The sequence below is a fragment of the Zootoca vivipara genome, chromosome 5 (assembly GCF_965207765.1).
Source record: "Zootoca vivipara chromosome 5, rZooViv2.hap1.1, whole genome shotgun sequence".
NCBI lineage: Eukaryota > Metazoa > Chordata > Lepidosauria > Squamata > Lacertidae > Zootoca > Zootoca vivipara.
This window is the reverse complement of record NC_142588.1, coordinates 92798803-92820443: the sequence shown is the minus strand read 5'-3', so window position 1 is coordinate 92820443 and position 21641 is coordinate 92798803. Positions and strand designations below refer to the sequence as shown.

The window sequence follows — 21641 nt, the reverse complement described above, 5'->3', positions numbered from 1 at the left end:
TAAGACAGTGTGCGGGGTGCTATAGTTTTGTTTGTTATTACGTTGTGTGTTTTTATACCCTAAACCACCCTGTCATCCTTGGATGAAGGGCGGCATATCAGTTTAAATAAAGAAATAAATTTGTGCAGCTTGCTGTGCTGTTGCCGCCTGGCAAGCGGAGCCATCCCACTGGCCAGTCTAGCAAGCCCTGCCCCTCCTTTCCCATGGCGCCTGGGCCAAACACCCACAAAAGGCGAGGGGAGGGGGCAGTTTGCTTGGTTTTGTGCCAGCCCGAGAGTCGGCTGAGGGAATCCCCAGCACAGAGCCACACATAGCTGCCAAGTCTCCCGTTTTCCCCGGGAAATCCCCGTTTTTCCAGCTGTTCCTAGCTGAAAAAACATATTTTTTTGTTTTCCCCTGGTTTATTCTGGTGCAGCGGCCATTTTGGAACTGGGCGGAGCATGCTCAGAAGCGACTTTTGATGCTGCTCTGCCCAGTTCCAAAATGGCTCCAGTGCGACTTCTGGCGCAATGGCCATTTTGGAACTGGGCAAAGCAGCATCAAAAGTCACTTCTGAGCATGCCCCGCCCATTTCCAAAATGGCGGCAGCGCTACTTCCGGTCTGCTATTTCTGGCCCGGTCCCTTATTTCTCTGGCAGCAACTTGGCAGGTATGGAGCCACATCACAAGCTGCCCCTCACAGCGGTTGCTGCAGCAGATACAACACAAAACTACCCATTGCTCCCACTGTACTGACTGCTGCTCAGCTGGGGAAGAGCGGAGGCGGCATGGCAGGAGGAGCAGGTCATGAAGCGGGCACATGCCACTTCCCCAGAAACACACTGAGCCAGGCATCCAGCAAAAGGGGCAGCAAAGTACTGGTGTTAACATGGATTGGAGGGAAAGAGATTTACACCATGGCAACTCTGTACTTGTTTACTCAAGAGTCTGATTCATGGCTCATTTTGCAATGGGCAACGGAAAACGTCCTAAGCTTACTCAGTCCCCTTGTATTCAGTGAAGCGTTAGGCGTGTAACAAGATGCTGCTTCAAAGAGAAGCATAGAATCATGAATCGTAGAATTATAGAGTTGAAAGGAACCACCAGGGTCATCTAGTCTAACCTCCTGCCACACAGGAATATTTTACCCAACGTGGGGATCGAACCCATGACTCTGACATTAAGAGTCTCACGCTCTGCCGACTGAGCTATCCCCTTCTCATGAGTGGAATGGAAAGGGAGAGGAAAGAAAGAGAAGAACGATGACAGGGTGGTGGTGGTGGTGGGCAGTTTGAATGGAGCAAAGAAAAGGAAAGGTAAATGGGGGCTGCTACTGTCAGGGGTACTATGCACCTTGATTTTAAAAAAGAAATTATTAAATTATTACGGTATTTCTGGGAAGAGATGGGCAGGGAGCATTTGCTGCTCTGCCACAGGCTGCAAAATGCCTTGGACTTGTGAAGTCCTGGAGCAGGAATAGCCAAACAGCAGCTGCGCCAAGCCAAGCTGATGGAGTGGCTGTGGGGTACCACCTCTGCCACAGCTGCTGCGACCGTAGATAACATCACAAGGATTGCGAGAATCCCTTGCGCATGCCTTTTGATGTGTCATTTGGCCACCAGCCCCAGGTGCCACTCCTGGGAGCCTCAGATTTCACCTGCTGCTTCCTGCAAGGCACATTTCAGACCTAGCCTAGCAATTTAATTTGGCATTCTCCAGACCAGGGGGAATCGTGATTTCTTTCTCAGCTGGATTTGAGGAAAGCCTTTGCCATTCGCCGGATCAGGCCCTGTCATCAGAATGCTGCCTCTCTGCCATTTACATTGATTTCTCAGTCACATTTTAATAGCGTGGTAAAAGCAAAGTTCTAGGTGCAAGTGCATATACATAGCAACATCCAAATGTGGAAAAGGTGGGAATCTCGAAAGAACAAGTCCCATGCTTCCTTCACTTTCACCCTTCAGGGGTTGGAACTGGCAGCCCAGAGACTGTAGCTCAGGAGTAGATTATAAGTGTTGGGTGCAGAAAGAGGACCCACGGTCAATTTCCCACACCTCTGAAATATTGGTGCTGGAAGATTCCTATCCAAACAAGAGAGCTGTTACCCATAAGAATGGAGTTCAGCCTTCCCCAATCTGGTGCCATCCGGAAATGTATTTATTTCATAAAATTTATACACTGATTGATTTTTGTACAAAAAACAGAACATCAAAGCGGTTTACGAGCGGGTTGCTTTTTTATTTTTATTATGTATTTTGTGGTTTTATATTTTGATTTTATTCTGTGAACCTCCCTGAGACCTCCGTGTAGAGGGCAGTATATAAATTCAATAAATAATAATAATAATAATTTATTATTTATACCCTGCCCATCTGGCTGGGTTTCCCCAGCCACTCTATTAATTTATTTTGCTTATAAAATAAATACATAAGAACAACTTTTAAATAATCAAAAGATAAAATCAACAATCAACTAAAAACAGATTGGAACATACGTCCACATTCTACATTTCTGGGCAGGCTTGTCTATAAACAACAATGTTTTCAGCAGGCACCCAAAAGAGTACAGGGAATAGGCCTGCCTGGGGTCAGTAGGCAAGAAGTACCAGAGCGTAGGTGCTGCCACACTAAAGATTTCTTACAAAGGCGGAATGGGTATTGTGTGGCGCCTAAAACAGTGCTATTTCCTTACATCGAAGTGGTCAGGTGGACGTATGTGGGGTAAGCAATCTTGCAGGTAAACTGGTCCCAAGTTAATACCCCAGGGTATTATACCCCAGAGGACAGGATCACACTTCAAAATGACCTTAACAGATTAGACAACTGGGCCAAAGCAAACAAGATGAATTTTAACAAGGAGAAATGTAAGGTACTACACTTGGGCAGAAAAAATGAAAGGCACAAATACAGGATGGGTGACACCTGGCTTGAGAGCAGTACATGTGAAAAGGATCTAGGAGTCTTGGTACATGTGAAAAGGATCTAGGAGTCTTGGTAGACCACAAACTTGACATGAGTCAGCAGTGTGATGCAGCAGCTAAAAAAGCCAATGCAATTCTGGGCTGCATCAATAGGAGTATAGCATCTAATTCAAGGGAAGTAATAGTACCACTATATTCTGCTCTGGTCAGACCTCACCTGGAGTACTGCGTCCAGTTCTGGGCACCACAGTTCAAGAAGGATACTGACAAACTGGAACGTGTCCAGAGGAGGGCAACCAAAATGGTCAAAGGCCTGGAAACAATGCCTTATGAGGAACGGCTTAGGGAGCTGGGTATGTTTAGCCTGGAGAAGAGAAGGTTAAGGGGTGATATGATAGCCATGTTCAAATATATGAAAGGATGTCATATGGAGGAGGGAGAAAGATTGTTTTCTGCTGCTCCAGAGAAGCGGACACAAAGCAATGGATTCAAACTACAAGAAAGAAGATTCCACCTAAACATTAGGAAGAACTTCCTGACAGTAAGAGCTGTTCGGCAGTGGAATTTGCTACCAAGGAGTGTGGTGGAGTCTCCTTCTTTGGAGGTCTTTAAGCAGAGGCTTGACAGCCATCTGTCAGGAATGCTTTGATGGTGTTTCCTGCTTGGCAGGGGGTTGGACTGGATGACCCTTGTGGTCTCTTCCAACTCTATGATTCTATGATTCTATAATGAAGGTTTTGTATACCAATAGCAACACCTTGAACCTGGCCCAGTAGCAAATCGGCAACCAGTGCATATTGTTGGACTACTGTTCCCATTAGCCCAGCCAGCATGATCAATGGTCAGAGCTGCAGTCCGAAAAACTATGGGAGGGAGCCACCAGATTAGGGAAGGCTAGAGCAGACAGGAATGAGCTAATGGGCCAACAGAACACTTCCTATAGGGCAGATGCAGGCGTTCAGCTTACTATAAAAGGGACAGAATCAAACGGATATGTAAATCTTGATCTGACACAGTGGAATGAGTTGAGAGGAGGCGCTTGCCCAGCTTTGCTAAGGAGCTGCGTACATAATCCCAGAGTTCTCCGCAAAAATGTCCTGACTGGTAAACGAGGGGGAAACTGCACCGCAAGGCTGCTTTGGTGCTGGCAAGCCAGCTTGTGATGCAAAATGCCTCTCTGTTACAGGAAATGCAGGAGGCAATCATTCTTGCACGATAATAGTTTTCAATTAAAAGCATTCACCATTCTTTGACTTTTCGTTTTCCTTGCCAGGCCAGAAAATGATGCCCTTTCTTCCTGTAGCAGGGATAGCCATCTCCAGTCTGGGCAGAACTCCCGTCCCCCGACCCGCAGCGGCAAGAGACCCAGCCATTCCGAGCTCTGCTTCTCTTCATCGTGTAAGGATTTGATGGAAGTCTGCTAATTTTAGGTTTAAGTCAGCCATTCTGGGGCATATCAATGAACATGCTGCTCTGGTCTAGATACTACACTGCTAGCACTCCCTCAATCTGGTGTCATACAGATGTTTTGGACTAGAACTCCCATCATCACCAGACAGCATGATGGGAGTTGTAGTCCAAACCGACTGCAGGGCAGCAGGTTGGGGGAACATTATTACCACAGGAGGGTTTGAAGGATGGGTGGACCAGCAGCCAGGGCACGGGACATGAGATGTGGGCCCAAACATTTGGCAGAAAGCACTACCTCCCAAATCTTGAAGCATTTCTTTTCCAAAACAGCAGTTGAAACTGAAACCTCTGAGGGGTCCCTGGGGCGTCTTGGAATGGTTGGTTCTCCCCCATCAGCAGCTGAGATCCTGACTCTCCAGTCCTTCAGTGTTGCCCAGGACAGCGTAGACCGACTGTCAGACAGGTATGTAATTGTATGGTCTATTGCAGGGATGTCGAACAGGTAGATCGTGATCTACTGGTAGATCAAGGGGGATCCATGGCAGATCACGGTAGATTGCATACACACCCCACTCAAAAAGGAAAAAAAAAGGCTTTGGTAGATCACTGCCAGTTTTTTTATAGTGGGAGTAGATCTCAGTCTCTTGAAAGCTGGACATGCCTGGTCTATTTATTGAAAGAGTGGCCTGTCAATTTTTAAGTAGTGTATTTATCATAGAATTGCAGAATCATATTCAGAAGGGACCCCAAAGGTCATCTGACCCAGCCCCCTGCAATGCGGGAATCACAGGTAAAGAATCCCTGACAGGTGGCCATCTAACCTCTGTTTAGAAAACTCCAATGAAGGGGAGTCCACCACCTTCTGAGGCTGTCCGTTCCGCTGCCGAATTACTCTTGCCACCAGAAATTTATTCCTAAATGTTCACATTCCACTGTAGCTTTTGTCCATCAATTGCAATTAACCTTCGGGGCCAAATAATAATTCATAGCGTTTTTCTTTGAATGTGTTTCTTGCAAATGGGGAAGTTCCGAGGCAAATGGGCAGAAGTGACATTTCACGGGTGTGAATCAGTGCCATGGACGTAAGCAGGGCTCTCGGCTAGTTCAGCATCCTGTTCTTGCAGGGGCTAGTCAGATGCCTAAGGGAAGCCCCCAAGCCAGGACCCGAGTGCGACAGTTCCTGCCTGTGATTCCCAGTGATCGGTATTCAGAGTCATACCTCCTCTGGCAAGGAAGGTAGAACATAGTGATAGTGACTAGTAGCCATTGGCAGCTTTTTGCTCCACGAATCTGTCTTAACGATCTTTTAAAGCCGTCCAAGTTGGCTTTTCTGTGTGTTTACAGAGTCTTTAGATGCAAAATGTGGTTTAAAACTTGTAGGAGCCGCAGTGTACCAAAGCAAGCCAAGTCTCATAAAGAATAATGACATTAATGGCCCAAATGATTTGGTGTAAGATCGCTTCCCTTGCTCATAAGTCTTCCAGACATCTTCCAGACATGATTGGAAGACCGTTGTTATATTTTGTGTATTATTTTATATGTACAGATTTTTCTTTTTTCCCTTTTGTATTTTGTACTCTTCTTTTTTCTTTTCTTTTTTTTGTAATTTGTATTTTGCAATTTTTTTTCCTCTCCTTTTCTTCCCCCTTCCCTTCCCCTTTGTTTCCTCCCCCCCCCTTTTTTTTCTTTTCTTTAATTCTCATTCAGAAGAGATAATTTGTGTATAGAGCAGGACATGTTGTGGTCTGGTCCCAACATCCTCCCCCTCCTCTCTCTATTCTTTTCTTTCCTACTACTTGTAAAGGTGGATTCATGATTTCTCTGTATGGTTTTAAAGATTGAAATAAATAAAAATCTTTAAAAAAAAAAAAAGTCTTCCAGACATCTCCCAGTTCTGGGGCAGCAAGCACAGATGTCCTTGACTTGTCCTGGCTGCGGAAACTAGCATCTCGAAGCAGGCAGTCTGGACTTCTGCGCTAAAGAAACAGAAGCCTGTGTTTTGCAGCCCAAATACAAAAATCTGTAGCCGCAGTTAATTATTCCATTGCACAATGTGCGTTTCCCCCTTTTAAAGTGGAAGATTAGGAACGTAAGAAGAGCTGGCTGGATCAGGCCAACGGCCCATCTAGCCCAGCATCTTGTTCTCACAGTCGCCAACCAGATGCCTGCGGGATACCTGCAAGCAGGATCTGAGCATAAGAGCACATTCTTTCTCGCTGCCTCCAGCTATGGAGGCAGCACAGAGGCAATAATCTTGTGTTCATTTTTTATTGTTATTTTTGGGCCAGTAATTATGCTTGGAGTTAAGGGAGGGTCCCCAAACAGCAAGCAGCCCTCAGCAGTGGTGGAGGGGAAAGAAGGTTCCCTCCCCCTTTTTGCAAGGGGGTGAATGTGTTGCTTGTCTGTATAGCATGACATTCACTTTGGGAGGGCAATATAGGTGTCAGGGTGTCTAAGTGTTGCCAGGAGAGGAAGTTGAGGTGGGAATTGACTTCCCTGAAGTTAGGCCTCTTCTATTAAAGAGCTGTTGCCTTGAAATGGTATAGATAAACTGCATCAGGAACAAAGAGAGGTGTGTGGGTGTGTGGGTGTGAGTGACTACCTTCATTCCCAGTTTGCAAGCTTCTTGGAAGCCGCCTGGCTGGCTGCTGTTGCAAACAGGATGCTGAACTAGATAGATCCATAGTCTCATGCAGCAGGGCTCTTCCTTGAGGAAGTCTATCATCAGCAGGTGTTAGCCATGGTAGAGAAATGGAACCTCCATGTTTAGTCACAGTCTACCTCCTGAGTCCCACCTGCTGGAATCCGAACCCCACGGGACGGCCATCACCCTTGTGATGCCTGCTTGTAAGATTCTTAGAAGCAACTGGCTGGCCAATATAAGAAGCAAGGCGTTGGGCTAGATCAGGGTTGAGGAACCAAGGGCCACATTCCCTTGTGGGCAACTTTCCAGGGGCTGCATGCAAATGGTGCGTAGGGACAGAGGCAACAAGCGTGGGGGGGGGGCCAACGGGGGCAATTCACGCCTTTCCTCTGTAGGCTGCATTCCAGCCCAACACACAGAGGTTTTTGCACAAACACCCCTCTGTTCTCCAGGCATTTTAAAGCACAATGCAGTTCAAGGATACATTCCAGCTGACCAAAAGCACTTTAAAGAGGCCACAGATCAGGGCCACTGAGGTGGGGGCCCAGACAGAGAGGCCTGGAGAGCTGCATTTGGCCCCTGGGTTCTGGTGAAGAGGGGATTTATTTATTTATTTTACTTACCTTTCACTCTTCATTTTTGGCAGTTTCCAAGCAGTTTCAGCAGGGCTCCCGCTGGGTTCCTGTTCAGGCACAGCTTAGCATCAGCCCCAACTCTTTGTGTTGCCATCCACTGATGCCCTTGGCATTTGTGCAGCCTCAACCCACGCAGATGCTCCCAGTGGCTAAGGGAGGAAATGGCAAGAAAACAGGTGGATGCTCTGAAAACCTGGTAGCTCCATAAATGAAGCTCCGCGCTGGGCAAATAGTTTTCAGTCTTGCACGACAGCGGAGTTAACAGCTTCACGGGTTCTTGAGCAGGGAAGAAAGGGATCTGGAGAAACCATAAGAACAATGAACTCATGCCAAGGTCCCATGGTTCTATTTGTGCAGTGTTACTTGGATAGGGAAATCCTTGAAGAACAGTCTTTGCCAAGACAGTAAGACACCTGAGTGGCTTGCCTTTGTCCCACAGTCACCTGTTGGAGATGAGTTCAGATATTATATATATATATGGACTGCTTGATCCCACTGTGCCTCATGAGCAAAGTTGGGAGATGCTCTCTTAAGCTTTTATGTGCTGATACATCTTTAGGTGTGTTTTTTCTGTGGAGGCATGAGGACTACCTGCTTACACTTTCGCAGAAATGAAGCTGATGGTTCAACAAACTTTTACTCACTTTAGACCCGCTGAAATTAATGGAACTAAGTTAGTCCTGACCATTCATTACAGAGGGTCTGCTCTGAGTAAAAGTTAGTTGAATACAGCCCTGAGATTCTTGGGTCCCTGGCATGCTATGTGATTCTCTAGTACGCTGCATTTTGATCCCAGGCCTCAGTCCAGTATACCTGAAGGAGCGTCTCCTCCCCCATCGTTCTGCTGAGGTCCAGCGCCAAGGGCCTTCTGGCTGTTCCCTCGCTACGAGAAGCCAAGTTAAAGGGAACCAGGCAGAGGGCCTTCTCGGTAGTGGCACCCACCCTGTGGAATGCCCTCCCACCAGAGGTCAAAGAGAACAACAATTACCAGACCTTTAGAAGGCATCTTAAGGCAGCCCTGTTTAGGGAAGCTTTTAATGTTTGATGGATTTCTGTATTTTAATGTTTTGTTGGAAGCCGCCCAGAGTGGCTGGGGGAACCCGGCTAGAACAGCTCGGTAGGTTTCTGGATGAAACATTGGCTTTAGATCCATTCCAGTCCGGCTTTCGTCCCGGCCACGGGACCGAGACAGCACTGGTCGCCCTAACAGATGACCTCCGTAAACAGCTGGATCAAGGCGGGTCGGGGCTGCTGATTCTTCTAGATCTGTCAGCCGCCTTCGACATGGTCGATTATGAGCTTTTAGACCACCGCCTTGCCGACGTGGGGATTCAGGGTACAGTCCAACAATGGCTGCGTTCCTTTATCTCAGGTCGGGGACAGAGGGTGGCGCTAGGGAGGGGGTTGTCACCGCGGCACTCCTTGGTGTGTGGAGTCCCGCAAGGTGCAATCCTTTCCCCAATGCTTTTTAATATCTTCATGCGCCCCCTTGCCCAGATTGTCCGGAGTTTTGGGCTGGGTTGTCATCAATATGCTGATGACACCCAGATTTATCTGTTGATGGATGACCGTCCTGCCTCGGCCCCGGACACATTGACCAAGTGCCTGGAAGCTGTTGCTGGATGGCTACGTGGGAGTCGGCTGAAGCTAAATCCTTCGAAGACAGAGGTCCTCTGGCTGGGTCGGGATGACATGGGGCGGGGGGGCCAACTTCCATCTTTCGCTGGGGCCCAATTAGTGTCAGCCCCTTCTGTCAAGAGCTTGGGGGTAACCTTGGATGCCTCCCTTTCCATGGAGGCACAGGTTGCAACCACAGCCAAGGTGGCATTTTTCCATCTCCGCCGCATTAAGCAGTTGGTCCCCTATCTCTCTCAACCTGATCTAGCCACAGTGATCCATGCGATGGTCACCTCTAGGCTTGATTATTGTAATTCGCTCTACGCGGGGCTGCCCTTGAAACTGACCCAGAAACTCCAGCGGGTGCAGAATGCCGCGGCGAGGCTCCTTACGGGGTCCCGGCTGCGGGATCATATTCATCCAGTGCTTTACCAACTGCACTGGCTCCCGGTGGAGTACAGGATCAGGTTCAAGGTGCTGGTTTTGACCTTTAAAGCCTTATGCGGCTTAGGACCCTCGTACCTACGGGACCGCCTCTCCCGGTATGACCCACAGAGGACATTACGGTCCACAAATAATAACATATTGGAGATCCCGAGTCACAAGGTGGCTAGGCTGGCCTCGACCAGGACCAGGGCCTTCTCAGTACTGGCCCCGACCTGGTGGAACGCTCTGTCCCAGGAGACTAGGGCCCTGCGGGATTTGTCATCTTTTCGTAGGGCCTGCAAGACAGAGCTGTTTCGTTTGGCCTTCGGACTGACGCAGTCTGACCCCACGGTTATCCTCCCCTAAGGTTTTATTTATAATGGTTTTATCTTATTCGTAGATTTTTAATTTTAAAATTGAATTTTAACATTGTATTATTCTGTTGTTTTAACTGAAATGTTTCTTTTATATTTGTGTTGATATTATTTGTTGTTAGCCGCCCTGAGCCCGGTCTTGACTGGGAAGGGCGGGGTATAAATAAAAATTATTATTATTATTATTATTATTATTATTATTATTATTATAAATAATAAATTATTATTATAAGTAGTGGTGTGTGTGCCCCCCGGCCACCCCATATATGCCATGCTATACCTGAATGAGTCCCTGGTTGTAATATTAGAAAGGTAACTAAACATTTCCTGGCATGGGTGGGAAGGTGAGAGAACATTGTTCTACTTGCCTTTTATTCTCTCCCCCAACTATTTATGGCTTATGAGTCACCGGTACAGCATTTCTTTTCGGTCGCTTGCGTGCCTTCAAGCTGGTTTCTCCCAAGAAAGCGAGAGAACACAGAGAGCCAGCAGATAAAGATTTATGTCTCTGTGGCGGATGTCTCACATGCCCCCTTCCTTCTTCCTGCCAGAGTAGCACCTAGCCGTCACCGTATCACGGAAGCCCTGTTCATTCCCACCACCAGCTTGGCTGATTTTTTCCTCCGGTTGTGGTTGGGTCACGATGTTGCGGTTGGTTAATGTTGACTTGCTTCACATACGGAGACGGAGGGAGATGCTGTGATGGCCTTGTCAGGTGCTTCATATCTGGATGTGATTGGAGGCACTGGTTTGTGTAGCCCCAATAAAACGTGTTTTCCCTGAAGGCAAATTCCACTGAGCGTATGTCACACGCATTCCTTGCGTAAGGCTCAAAGATTCAACGCCTGGCACCTGCCGTTGAAGGGTACCAGTTTTTGGTCTCAGTTTTGAAGATTGCAACGCAGGGGTTTGGGGATTATTAAGTTGAAGGGTACCAGGCAGGCCGGGGGAGGCCAGAGCAGGCCGCACTCGTCAAGGCAGACCAAGACATAGTGGTCAGAGTGTCAGACTAGCACCTGGGAGAAACCAGCTCCGCTGCAAAGCTCACTGGATGACCTTGGGCAAATGGCTCCCTCCCTCTCTCTCTCTCTCTCTCTCTCTCTGCCTAATCGACCTCGCAGGGTTGTTGTGAGGGTAAAATGGGAGAACAATGGACACTATCTTGAGCTCCTCGGAGGAAAGGTGTAATAATTAAATGCAGCTGAAACTCAGAAAATTAGAATATCGTCAAAAAGTGCATTTATTTCAGTAATGCAACTTAAAAGGTGAAACCAATATATGAGATAGATGCATGACATGCAAAGCAAGATATGTCAAGCCTTTATTTGTTGTAATTGTAATATTTGTCGTTAGGCGGGTCAATTATAAATGGAATGTACTTAATGAAATGTAATAGTGATGTTTATTTTTGTTTATTTTTGTATTATTGTAACTATTTGTTTTATTACTGTGGAATTTCCAAAAGAAAGCATTTGTAAAAATTAAAAGAAAAATAAAAAATAAAACGTTGCATTACTGTATAGATTCCTTTATAGAATCTATACAGTAATGCAACTTTTTTATTTTTTTATTTTTCTTTTATCTCTAAAGGAACCAATAAATTTTATCTATAAAGGAACCAATAACCAATGCTGGAGATGCTATAAAGAAACCATAAAGAAGCCATAAAGAAACCGGGACATATATTCACATGTGGTGGCAATGTAAAAACATCAAAGGGTTCTGGGACATGATTTACAGAGAATTGAAGAGAATGTTAAAATATTCCTTCAAAAAGACACCGGGGATTTTCTTATTAGGAATGATGGGAGAAGATATCCAAGCTAAAGATCGGTGCATAATAAGCTACGCGACAGTAAGAACTAGACTCCTTATTGCTAAAGATTGGAAGTCCCAAAAAAATACCAAAAAAAGAGGATTGGCAAATTAAATTGATAAGTTATTATAATATGGCGAAAAAAATATGAGGAAGTTAAAGGAATAAAGGAAAGGGGGGGGAATGGGAAACCATTTACAGATTATATTAAGTATTATCTAGAGAATTCTGACCTCCTTCTAGACATTTAAAGGCTCAAATAATGAGTTTGGAAAACCAAAGTAGAGGTTTGCAGAAAAAAAGAAGGAACATATATATAGCGTAATATAGAGAAGGTTGAGAAGTAGAGGGAAATAGGGGGGAGGGGGGGTTAAGTATTGCTAATTTTATTTTGTTACTTTTTCTTTTTCTTTTTTGGGTTAATGTTTGGGGGTTGATGTGTACGAAGCATTAGGAGTTAATTATGGTTTAAATATTATTATTTATTTATTTATTTATTTATTTATTTATTTATTTATTTATTTAAGTGTGTTTACTTATGTACACGAAAAGATGATTCGAAGATTGGGGTTTTGTTACTTTTTTGTTATTTCTGTTATATATGATTTATCCTAATTTTTGTTATCTTTATCTTTTTTCTTTCTGTTATTTACCTTTGTTCAATAAATAAAGCTTTTACTTTTTTTAAAAAAATAGTTGCATTACTGAAATAAATGCACTTTTCAACGATATTCAAATTTTCCGAGTTTCACCTGTAAGACAGCCCCCTGTATTCTCCCTCTACCTTGTGAGTTTGAAGAATGGAGAGAGGGAAGATCCACAAGGGCTCACTGATGGAGCACGTTTTGGCAGACTAGATGTGACGCAGGATGTCTGAACAGGTTGTTCTTCTCTGGGCTTAAAAGGAACCACGAAGGGCCCTGAATGGAATTGGGGCCGGGGGCAGAACGAGCTGGCTGGCTTGAAACCCTTTCCCCCTTGTGCCATTTCCACAAGCAACTCCTGCCAGCCCCACCCAAGCTGCTAGAGGCAATTCCCAAAATATAGAACCAGGGAATTTAGATGTACTAAGGCTGCTCCATGGCTGAGCCATGACCTTTCTGTCCCTGATGCTCCCATGTGTTGGGCAAAAGGCCTATCTCATCTCAAACTGAAACTTAAATAGGAGCCGTAAGTTCTTTAGCAAGTGTCCATGTCTGTATACATTCCAGGTGTCATCGATAATACCTGTCAGATACCAATAGATCATTGCACAAGAATTGAGCATCATGAAAGTTGCGGGGTGGGGGACCATGTGTTTAGAAATGGCCCACAAGTCATTACAGCCTGTTTTGCTAAATGAAACATTTAGAACCCACTCCATTTGGTTCTGGACCCCTCTGAGTTCAGTTTCTAACTATGATGATTGAGATTCTACCAGATAATGATCTCTGTATTTTTTATTATTTTTTATTTTTGGCCAGAGGCTTCCTGCTGGACTGGAAAGGGGGTTGGCAAGATCTTCTGAAAAGATAGCAGAGAGGGCTGTAAAAAGAAGCAATCAAACAGGGCAGCAGAAAGGCAGTTCAAACAGAGTTTTTACTACCTTATTAGCAGGCCTGAGCCATCAATGGCAACAGTTTGTAAAAGCAAAGTCTCAAACAATGGGAGCAATTTGAGGAAATGGAGAAGCTGAGAGGTTGTTAACTCTTATGGCCACCTCTCTGGCAGGTGGCTGTGGAGGCTGGAAGCTCTGCAAACTCATCCACATTCCTTTCAAGAGGGAAGAGTCCTGCTTTTTTCAAACCCCCTGCCCCTCACAGTGACTTTCTTTGATGGGGCATCTGTGTTGGCCTGTTTGTGAGACCCTTTGAGGTCCCATTTTAATTACTTCTCTACAACTGAGACATCTCAGGAATCTATCACTTTTTACGCCTTTCCTGCATCTGAGTTGCTCCTTGCCTGTCGGGGCCTCAACCTGGCTATTAAGAGGAAAATAAACCTGTGCCAAAATTTTGCAGTTTTTCTTCCAGCAAAACCCTGGCGTTTTTCACCCCACAAAGTGAGAAATTGATACAAAACAACGGGGTCTGTACCTAACATTAACCATGAATCCCAAAATTTGGAATCCCCTGCAAACTGTTGAAGTTGTTTTGCAGCGTAGGTTCGTAGTTCATGGGGCCGCTATGAAGGCAGCCAGAGAACCCTCTTAACCTCGTTCATTTCCCCCCAAAATATAGTCTGGCCCACCACATGGTCTGAGGGACGGTGGACCGGCCCACGGCTGAAAAAGGTTGCTGACCCCTGCTCTTAACAATGGAGTGTTCTGTGTTTAGTTTAAAAAAACCAAACAAGCCAAGAAGAGTGGAGGAAAGGCATGAGCACTTCCTTTGCCCAGAAATCGTTTTTTTCTAAGCCCCTGGTCGCAGACAGGCAGTATTGGGGATTTCACTTTATCCATGCTCAGAGGCATATTTTCACATGGCCTGAGGCTGCATGTAAACTCAGCCTGACTCTGAGCTTTTCCCAGCAGTTAAACTAGTTAAACTGTGGAACTCGCTTTCACAGGAGGCATTGATGGTGACCAACTAGGATGACTTTAAAATATAATTAGACAAATTCATGTAAGAGAGGGCTATCAATGGCTACTGGCCCTGATGGCTGTGCTCTGCCTCCACATTTGGAGGCAGCAATGCTTCTGAATCCTAGTTGCTGGAAACCACAGGAGGTGGGGAGAGGGCTCTTGTGCTTGGATCCTGCTTGCCGGTTTCCCACAGGAATCTGATTGGTCACTGTAACAACAGGAGGAAGGACGAGATGGGCCATTGGCCTGATGCAGCCGGCTCTTCCTACTTCCTGATGAAAGGAAGTTCTAGGACTCAGCCTTGAGACAAATGGAAGATCCAGGCTCCCTTTCTGCAGCTCCTCCATAGCTATTAACACCTGCTGTTATAAGATGCACCTACTGCTTTACATAGTGCAAGAGGACAGGTCCCTGCCCTGAGGAGGTTACAAACTAGCATTGGACAGCCCCAGAGGAAGGTGGAGAATGTGCATTCACTTCAGTGGCCGTTTACTTAGGCATCTACTGTAGGGTCAGACTGGGGGAGGTTAAGCTAAAGTATTTAATGGGAAATGTGAATTTTGAGGAGGAATTTATGTGAGACATTTGCCTGAATAAATGGTATGCATGCTGTTCCTTGCCAGTGTGTTGGTACTTAACCATTTCATTATGAGGCTGATGCCAGCCAAAACAAAGTCTGCCATATCAATTGATATGTTTTCAAAATGTTGTAGGATTCAGAGTCTTTTGTCGCAGAATTCCAGACCCCTTGCAAACTTCTGCATTGTCTTGTGGTGCTCAGTTGACTTCATTAATTCAGAAGATTAATAGCCCATCTTTCTCCAAGTCGCAAAGGCTGCTCTGCCCCCGGTTTTTTAATTCTATTTCTCCCTCTTGCAGCGACTTCCTTCCTGGCCTCCCCAGCAAACCCAGGCTCCCCTGCTCCCCGGACTTCCCAAGTGCCAGGCCCGGAAGGGGCAAAATCCCAACCATCGCTCCCCAGTTCTCCCAGTCTGGGCCCCAGCAAACCAGCCGCCCCGGCTCTTCTGGATCGTCATCGAGGAGCAGACAGAGTAAGAGCAAAATTGCCTTATTTGCATGGTCTGGGATGGTTCGAGGAAACATCTTTGACCCTGTCTTTTGCCACCTGAGGTGTATGTTTTTGGGACTCACCTTATTTTTATGGTTGTTATTTTAAATTGTTTTTAATGCTGTGCTTTGCTGCTGTAACCTGCTCTGGGGCATTAGAGTGGGTAACAGATAAATAATACCTCATTGCTTGATGGCACATAGCCAGACGGGTTGACGGAACTCCATTAAGAAAAGAAGAAGAGTTTGGATTTGATATCCCGCTTTATCACTACCCGAAGGAGTCTCAAAGCGGCTAACAATCTCCTTTCCCCTCCTCCCCCACAACAGACACCCTGTGAGGTGGGTGGGGCTGAGAGACTTCAAAGAAGTGTGACTAGCCCAAGGTCACCCAGCAGCTGCATGTGGAGGAGCGGAGACACGAACCCAGTTCCCCAGATTACGAGTCTACCGCTCTTAACCACAGCACCACACCAAGGATTGTGTTGGAAGCTTCTCTGAGATAGCTCCTTCCAGGGGCTTCAGCGATAGCTGCACTAGTGCCAACTCTAAGGGCCCTGGGTGCCTGGGCACACACACAAAAAAAATTGTGGGGGCTCTGACACAACTTCCAGTTTGGTACCGGAAGCTGCGTTGGTGGCCCGAGGCAATTTCCAAGGCCCTGCGAAATGGGAAGCCGCATCGGAGGTCTCACGAGGCCTCGGACGTGACCTCCGAGGACCTGCACAGCCTCGGAAGCACTGCTGCGGCACGCCTACATAACGTCATGACATCACTTTACATCACGGGCACCATTGAGAACCCATAGCCTGGGGCCCAAGTCAGTAACTTGAATAGCAGCTGGCATCTTCCTTTGGCATGCAGCAGACAGAAGGACGGGAAAGGGGGAGGATTTTTTTTCGTATTCTCATCCTCATCCTCATCATATCCACAAAATGAGAAGGTTAGCCCAGCTGGTACTAAGAATGAGGAGCTGCTTTCCAGGCAGGTTTGATGCTTTTTTTCTTCTGGCGTCATGCTCTGTAAAGCATTCCTTGCTGCCTCCCTGCAGCCGTCCCCCCCCCACCGCCCCGCATCCTCTGTTTACTCCTGGTGCCTCTGCATTCTGTTTCCTGCGATAGGAGCTCTGTCCAGCCTGGATCAAGAGGGCTCTGCTAGCACACACACGAGTCCTCCTGTTCTTCCTGCTTTGCTCCTGCCGCTGGCTCATTGTCACGCTGAAAAGGAAGCGTGACTGAAATGCGGAAAGTGCACACTTGCCAAGAAAGCGGCCCTTGAAGCCCATGTGCTCCCCGCTTTCCAGGGAAAGTGGAACTGAACTTCTGGGCACATGAGTGGAACAGGAAGCCCAAGTCCTCCATACAGTGTCACCTTGAGGGTTTGTGGCACTCTCATGTGCAAACCCACATCATTAGAGCTTTTTTTTAAAACGCTCCAAGGCTTACAAGAAATGTTTCCTGATAGCAGCTGGAGTTTCTTCCTTCTCCCTTCCTTTGCCTGTTAGTGGCATGACTTGGTTTTTGTGCTTGCCCTTCCTAGTTTGGGCCACCATCTCCATTGCCTTAAAGATAACACATTTCTAACCCTTCCATACATTGCAAGACTAAGCAAGTCTTGTGCTGGTCAAAGGAGAAAGGCTTGAGCACAGCTTCCTCAAACCTTTTTGGCTTGCTAGCCCTGATGAGGGAAAATGTGTTCCAGGATACAAATTTGATCAGGTGGAAGTGGCCCAGGGAATCTCATGGGGCTTTGTGTGGTGTAGTGTTTAAGAGCGGTACTGTCATAATCTGGTGAACCAGGTTCACGTCTCTGCTCCTCCACATGCAGCTGTTGGGTGACCTTGGGCTAGTCACACTTCTCTGAAGTCTCTCAGCCCCACTCTCAGCCTCACAGAGTGTTTGTTGTGGGGAGGAAGGGAAAGGAGAATGTTAGCCGCTTTGAGACTCCTTAGAATTGATGCTTTTGAATTATGGTGCTGGAGGAGACTCTTGAGAGTTCCATGGACTGCAAGAAGATCAAACCTCTCCATTCTGAAGGAAATCAGCCCTGAGTGCTCACTGGAAGGACAGATCCTGAAGCTGAGGCTCCAATACTTTGGCCACCTCATGAGAAGAGAAGACTCCCTGGAAAAGACCCTGATGTTGGGAAAGATTGAGGGCACAAGGAGAAGGGGACGACAGAGGACGAGATGGTTGGACAGTGTTCTCGAAGCTACGAGCATGAGTCTGACCAAACTGCGGGAGGCATTGGAAGACAGGAGTGCCTGGCGTGCTCTGGTCCACGGGGTCATGAAGAGTCGGACACGACTAAATAACAAGGGTAGTAATAAAGTGGGATATCAAATCCAAACTCTTCTTCTTCTTTGAAGGCATCCTTCCTCCTCCTTTTGCCTGGTTTTAAAAAATAAGCGGCCCCTATAGTCATGCTTCATCTGCTGAAGGCTTCACAGACATTGATTAATTCTCAAATTGAGGAGGGCACAGCCCCATTTTGCAGGCAGGAAACTGAGCAATCAATGCAAAGGGGCTAATTTGTGTTTTTTTTTGGGGGGGAGGGGAGGTCCCAGTCTTGAGACAGTAAGGAGCCAGGCGGTTGGGGGGGGGGCTATGAACTGAAGGAAGGGCAAAGAAGTAGCGGGACCCTTCCCCTCCCACAGGCGTCTTCAGCTGCTGTTGAGGATCACATACACAGATGCAAACTTGGGAAGCAGTTTGCAACCCTGCTGCTCCCAGAGAGTTTACCATAGTGATGGGCAAACGTGTTCTTAAGTATGCAGCCCTTCCCTTTGAGCATCCAGGATGTCCTTAGCTGGTGAAGAGACTAAGCCATGAATGAGGAAGCAGGAACGCGTAATAGGTAAATAACAAAGTGACTGTGACTCTTTTCTTACAGTAAACTGTCCGCATCCTCTGGCACCACAGACTCCCTGTTAATCCCCTAGAGGAGGTGGCCATTGTGGGCACAGCCCCACCCCACCCCCATCCTGAATTCTGCTTTAGCTGATAGCTTCCCTCCCTCCCTCCCTCTCTCTCCTCTGCAGGCAGCCAGTCTTCCAGGAAGTGAGGACAGATCCTTTCCTCAGGAATCACCTGTCTGAGCGAGCGCTTAAGGACAGACGCTACCAGCTTCCTGTAACAGGGATCCTCGCTTCTGCAGCAGCCGGCAGAGCCAAGGGGGAGGTTATTAGCACAAGGGCCGTGGATGCACTGAGATCCAGCCACTATCTGATGGGATGCGCCTTATCTTGGACCTTGGCCAAAGGATTCTGCCTGGAGGAATGTTTCATTCCTTGGACATCACTGCTTCCAGGCATAAATGCACAGTCAAGGAGTCCCTTGCTTTTTGCCAAAAAACACAGACTGGAAGCCCACCCCGTTGTCCTGAGGGACTTGTGCTTACAGCAAGTAGCTGGTTTGCTACTGTTTTCATCCTTGGTAGAGACCCTGCAGTCTTACGTCAGTCATCCATTTACCCAGCCTCCTGCCCTCATAGCTTTCTTTGCGTCCGTCTGCCTGTGACGCAGATCCACCTTCAGCCTTTCTCATGATTTTGTTCGGGTTTATTGCTTTCCATTCAAACGAATCCCAGCTTACAAACAATAAATAACAAAAACGTAAAGAACATCACAGCATACATCACATAATATCATTAACAAATTGATGAAGCCATCCTATATAATAAAGTGCAAGTGTCTCTGCGTTCAGTATTCCCTGTGTCCCTGGGTTTGCGCTAATGCGCATGTGCCCCACGGACACAGGGACTGGACGAAGAGGCGGGACGTACACACACACGCTCTCCCCCCCTCAACCCTCTGCCTCCCGTTTCCCTGTGGCGGCGGACCAAGATGGCGGCATTGGGCTCCGGGGCCACGGCGGCGGCTCCGGAGCCCGATGCCGCCATCTTGGTCTGCCGCCGCCTCTTCCTGACAACCCTACCTGGCCCGTGGGAGGAGCAGCGGGGCCGCGGCCTTCCCTCCCTCTCTGCGCTCGGCCGCGGGACACGACGGGAGAGCGCTTTGTTTAATTGCGTTCCCGGCAACAACAACAAAAAAGCCAAATGCTATTAAGTTCATGCACACAAACTTCTCTCCCCCTCCCCAAGCACTCATCTTCTTTCAGTATGTTCAGTTCATTAAAAAACACATGCAGCTACATCAAATGGGAGGACCCTGGTCTAATAGAAATATCTGCTGCAACAAAGCTATACTTTAACTTATTATGAGTTTCTACCCCTAAATCAAAACCAGAGACTGTTTGGAATGATCTTGCATGAAACTATAGGACAGCCTTCCCCAGCTGCAATTCCTACCCACCCCAGCCATTGCAGCCCAGATCCAAGGGCAGATTTAGGACTTTGATTGGTGCCCACACACTGTGCGCTGAGCCAAGCGGGAGTTGTAAGCAAGGCGCTGGCCTTTGGGAAGGTGGCGTGAGGCTCTGACGGGGTCTGTGAGTCCTCACACCTCCTCCCCAAAGCCAGGCACCCGCTTTTGGGAAGGCAGGGCGATGACAGGTAGGGGACAAATTTTGGCCTTGCACAGGGCAGCATGGTACCCAAGTCTGCCACTGCCAGAACATTTGGAGGGCTGAGGATAGGGAAGGCTGCTGGGCAGCCTCCACTAGTGGAGAGAGCTGGCCTCACCCACCTTGGCCTGTTCCCGACACCTGGAGTTTGGTTGATCCATCTGGTGAGGTGGGAGAGGGGTATAAAGGAGTGTAAAGACTGAGTGGGGGTGGAAGAGCAGGTAAGCAAGCTAATGCTTGCATATTGGGCAAGGGAGGAAAGTGGAGTTGGGAAGGAGGAATGCGGTGGGGTGGTTGTTGTTGTTTAAATCCAGAGATATTAGAAATAGTCCCTGGAGCATCTCCTTTTGGGATGTTTAAAGTGCAGCCTTCAGGAGTCGCCTCCTCCCTTGCCCTTCCATCCCTTTTGTAGTCTTCTTCCTGTTTTTAAAAACCCCTCTGATGACTCCCGTGCTTTCCCATGAGTGGGCTGTAGACCTGTGTTTCCTCCTCACAAGGAGAAGCCAGGAAGCCCACAGAGGCTGCCAAGATCGCTTTGTCTCTGGCACACGACCTCTGAAGCCCGTTTCTTTGATCCACAGTGTCCCCTGCCCCCCTCACTCCCTATCCCTTCTCGTCATACAGTGAGCAGATCCGTCTCCCTGGGGAATCTCAGCCTGTTCTGAAACCAGAAGCTGCCATGCACTTCGGAGGCTGGGAGAACAGATGGGGGCTCTTTTGCCAGATCTACCCTTTCCATGAAGCCGGGGTGGGGGGGTGGGGGACACATGTTCAGGTACCTTTCAGGGTGCAGCAAATGGACTGTTGTTTCACTTACCGTTATATTTTACACACAGTGTGGATAAATATACTAATATTGTATTAGTGCAATTCACAGGGGGTGCATGACTTGGATTGGAAGCTTGTAAAGAGGTCTAGGTGGCTGTGAGAATTCAACGCGTCTGAGGGAAATACATCTGGAGGCAGCCCTGTATAGGGAGGTTTTTAATAATAATAATAATAATAATAATAATAATAATTTATTATTTATACCCCGCCCATCTGGCTGGGTTTTCCCAGCCACTCTGGGCGGCTTACAACAGAAAAATGAAATAAAACAATTAAACATTAAAAGCCTCCCTAAACAGGGCTGCCTTCAGATGTCTTCTAAAAATCTGGTAGCTGTTTTTCTCTTTGACATCTGATGGGAGGGTGTTCCACAGGGCAGGCGCCACCACCAAGAAGGCCCTCTGCCTGGTTCCCTGCAACTTGGCTTCTCGCAACGAGGGAACCGCCAGAAGGCCCTCAGAGCTGGACCTCAGTGTCCAAGCAGAACGATGGAGGTGGAGACGCTCCTTCTGGTATACTGGACCGAGGCCATAATGTTTGATTATCTATTTGTATATACTGGAAGCCGCCCAGGACAGCTGGGGCAACCCAGTCAGATGGGCAGGGTACAAATAATAATAATAAATTATTATTATTATTATTATTATTATTATTATTATTATTATTATTATTATTGACCCTACATGGACTGGGGCACAGTGGAGGCTAAAACCAGATTAGCCAGTTGAAAGCTGGAGAAAACAGCAAAACATATAAACATTGGGATTGCTAGAAGGCGAGTCTTCGTTGCCACCAGCCCAGTTTCCCTCCTGCTGCTTCCCCGATCATCTAGCTCGGC

The 21641-nt window shown here is 47.2% G+C and overlaps 1 protein-coding gene across 4 annotated transcripts in view; it reads left to right on the top strand.

The window, feature by feature from the left end:
- ARMC9 (armadillo repeat containing 9) overlaps positions 1-19075 on the top strand; it is a 90722-nt gene extending 71647 nt beyond the window's left edge. For all 4 annotated transcript variants that reach the window (XM_035133035.3, XM_060274281.2, XM_060274282.2 and 1 more), the window contains 4 exons: positions 4173-4297; positions 4640-4772; positions 15264-15436; positions 18493-19075. In XM_035133035.3, the coding sequence (XP_034988926.1) occupies positions 4173-4297; positions 4640-4772; positions 15264-15436; positions 18493-18515 (454 nt within the window). In that variant the 3' untranslated portion in view covers positions 18516-19075. The remainder of the gene's footprint in view (positions 1-4172; positions 4298-4639; positions 4773-15263; positions 15437-18492) is intronic.
- The last annotated feature ends 2566 nt before the right edge of the window (positions 19076-21641 follow it).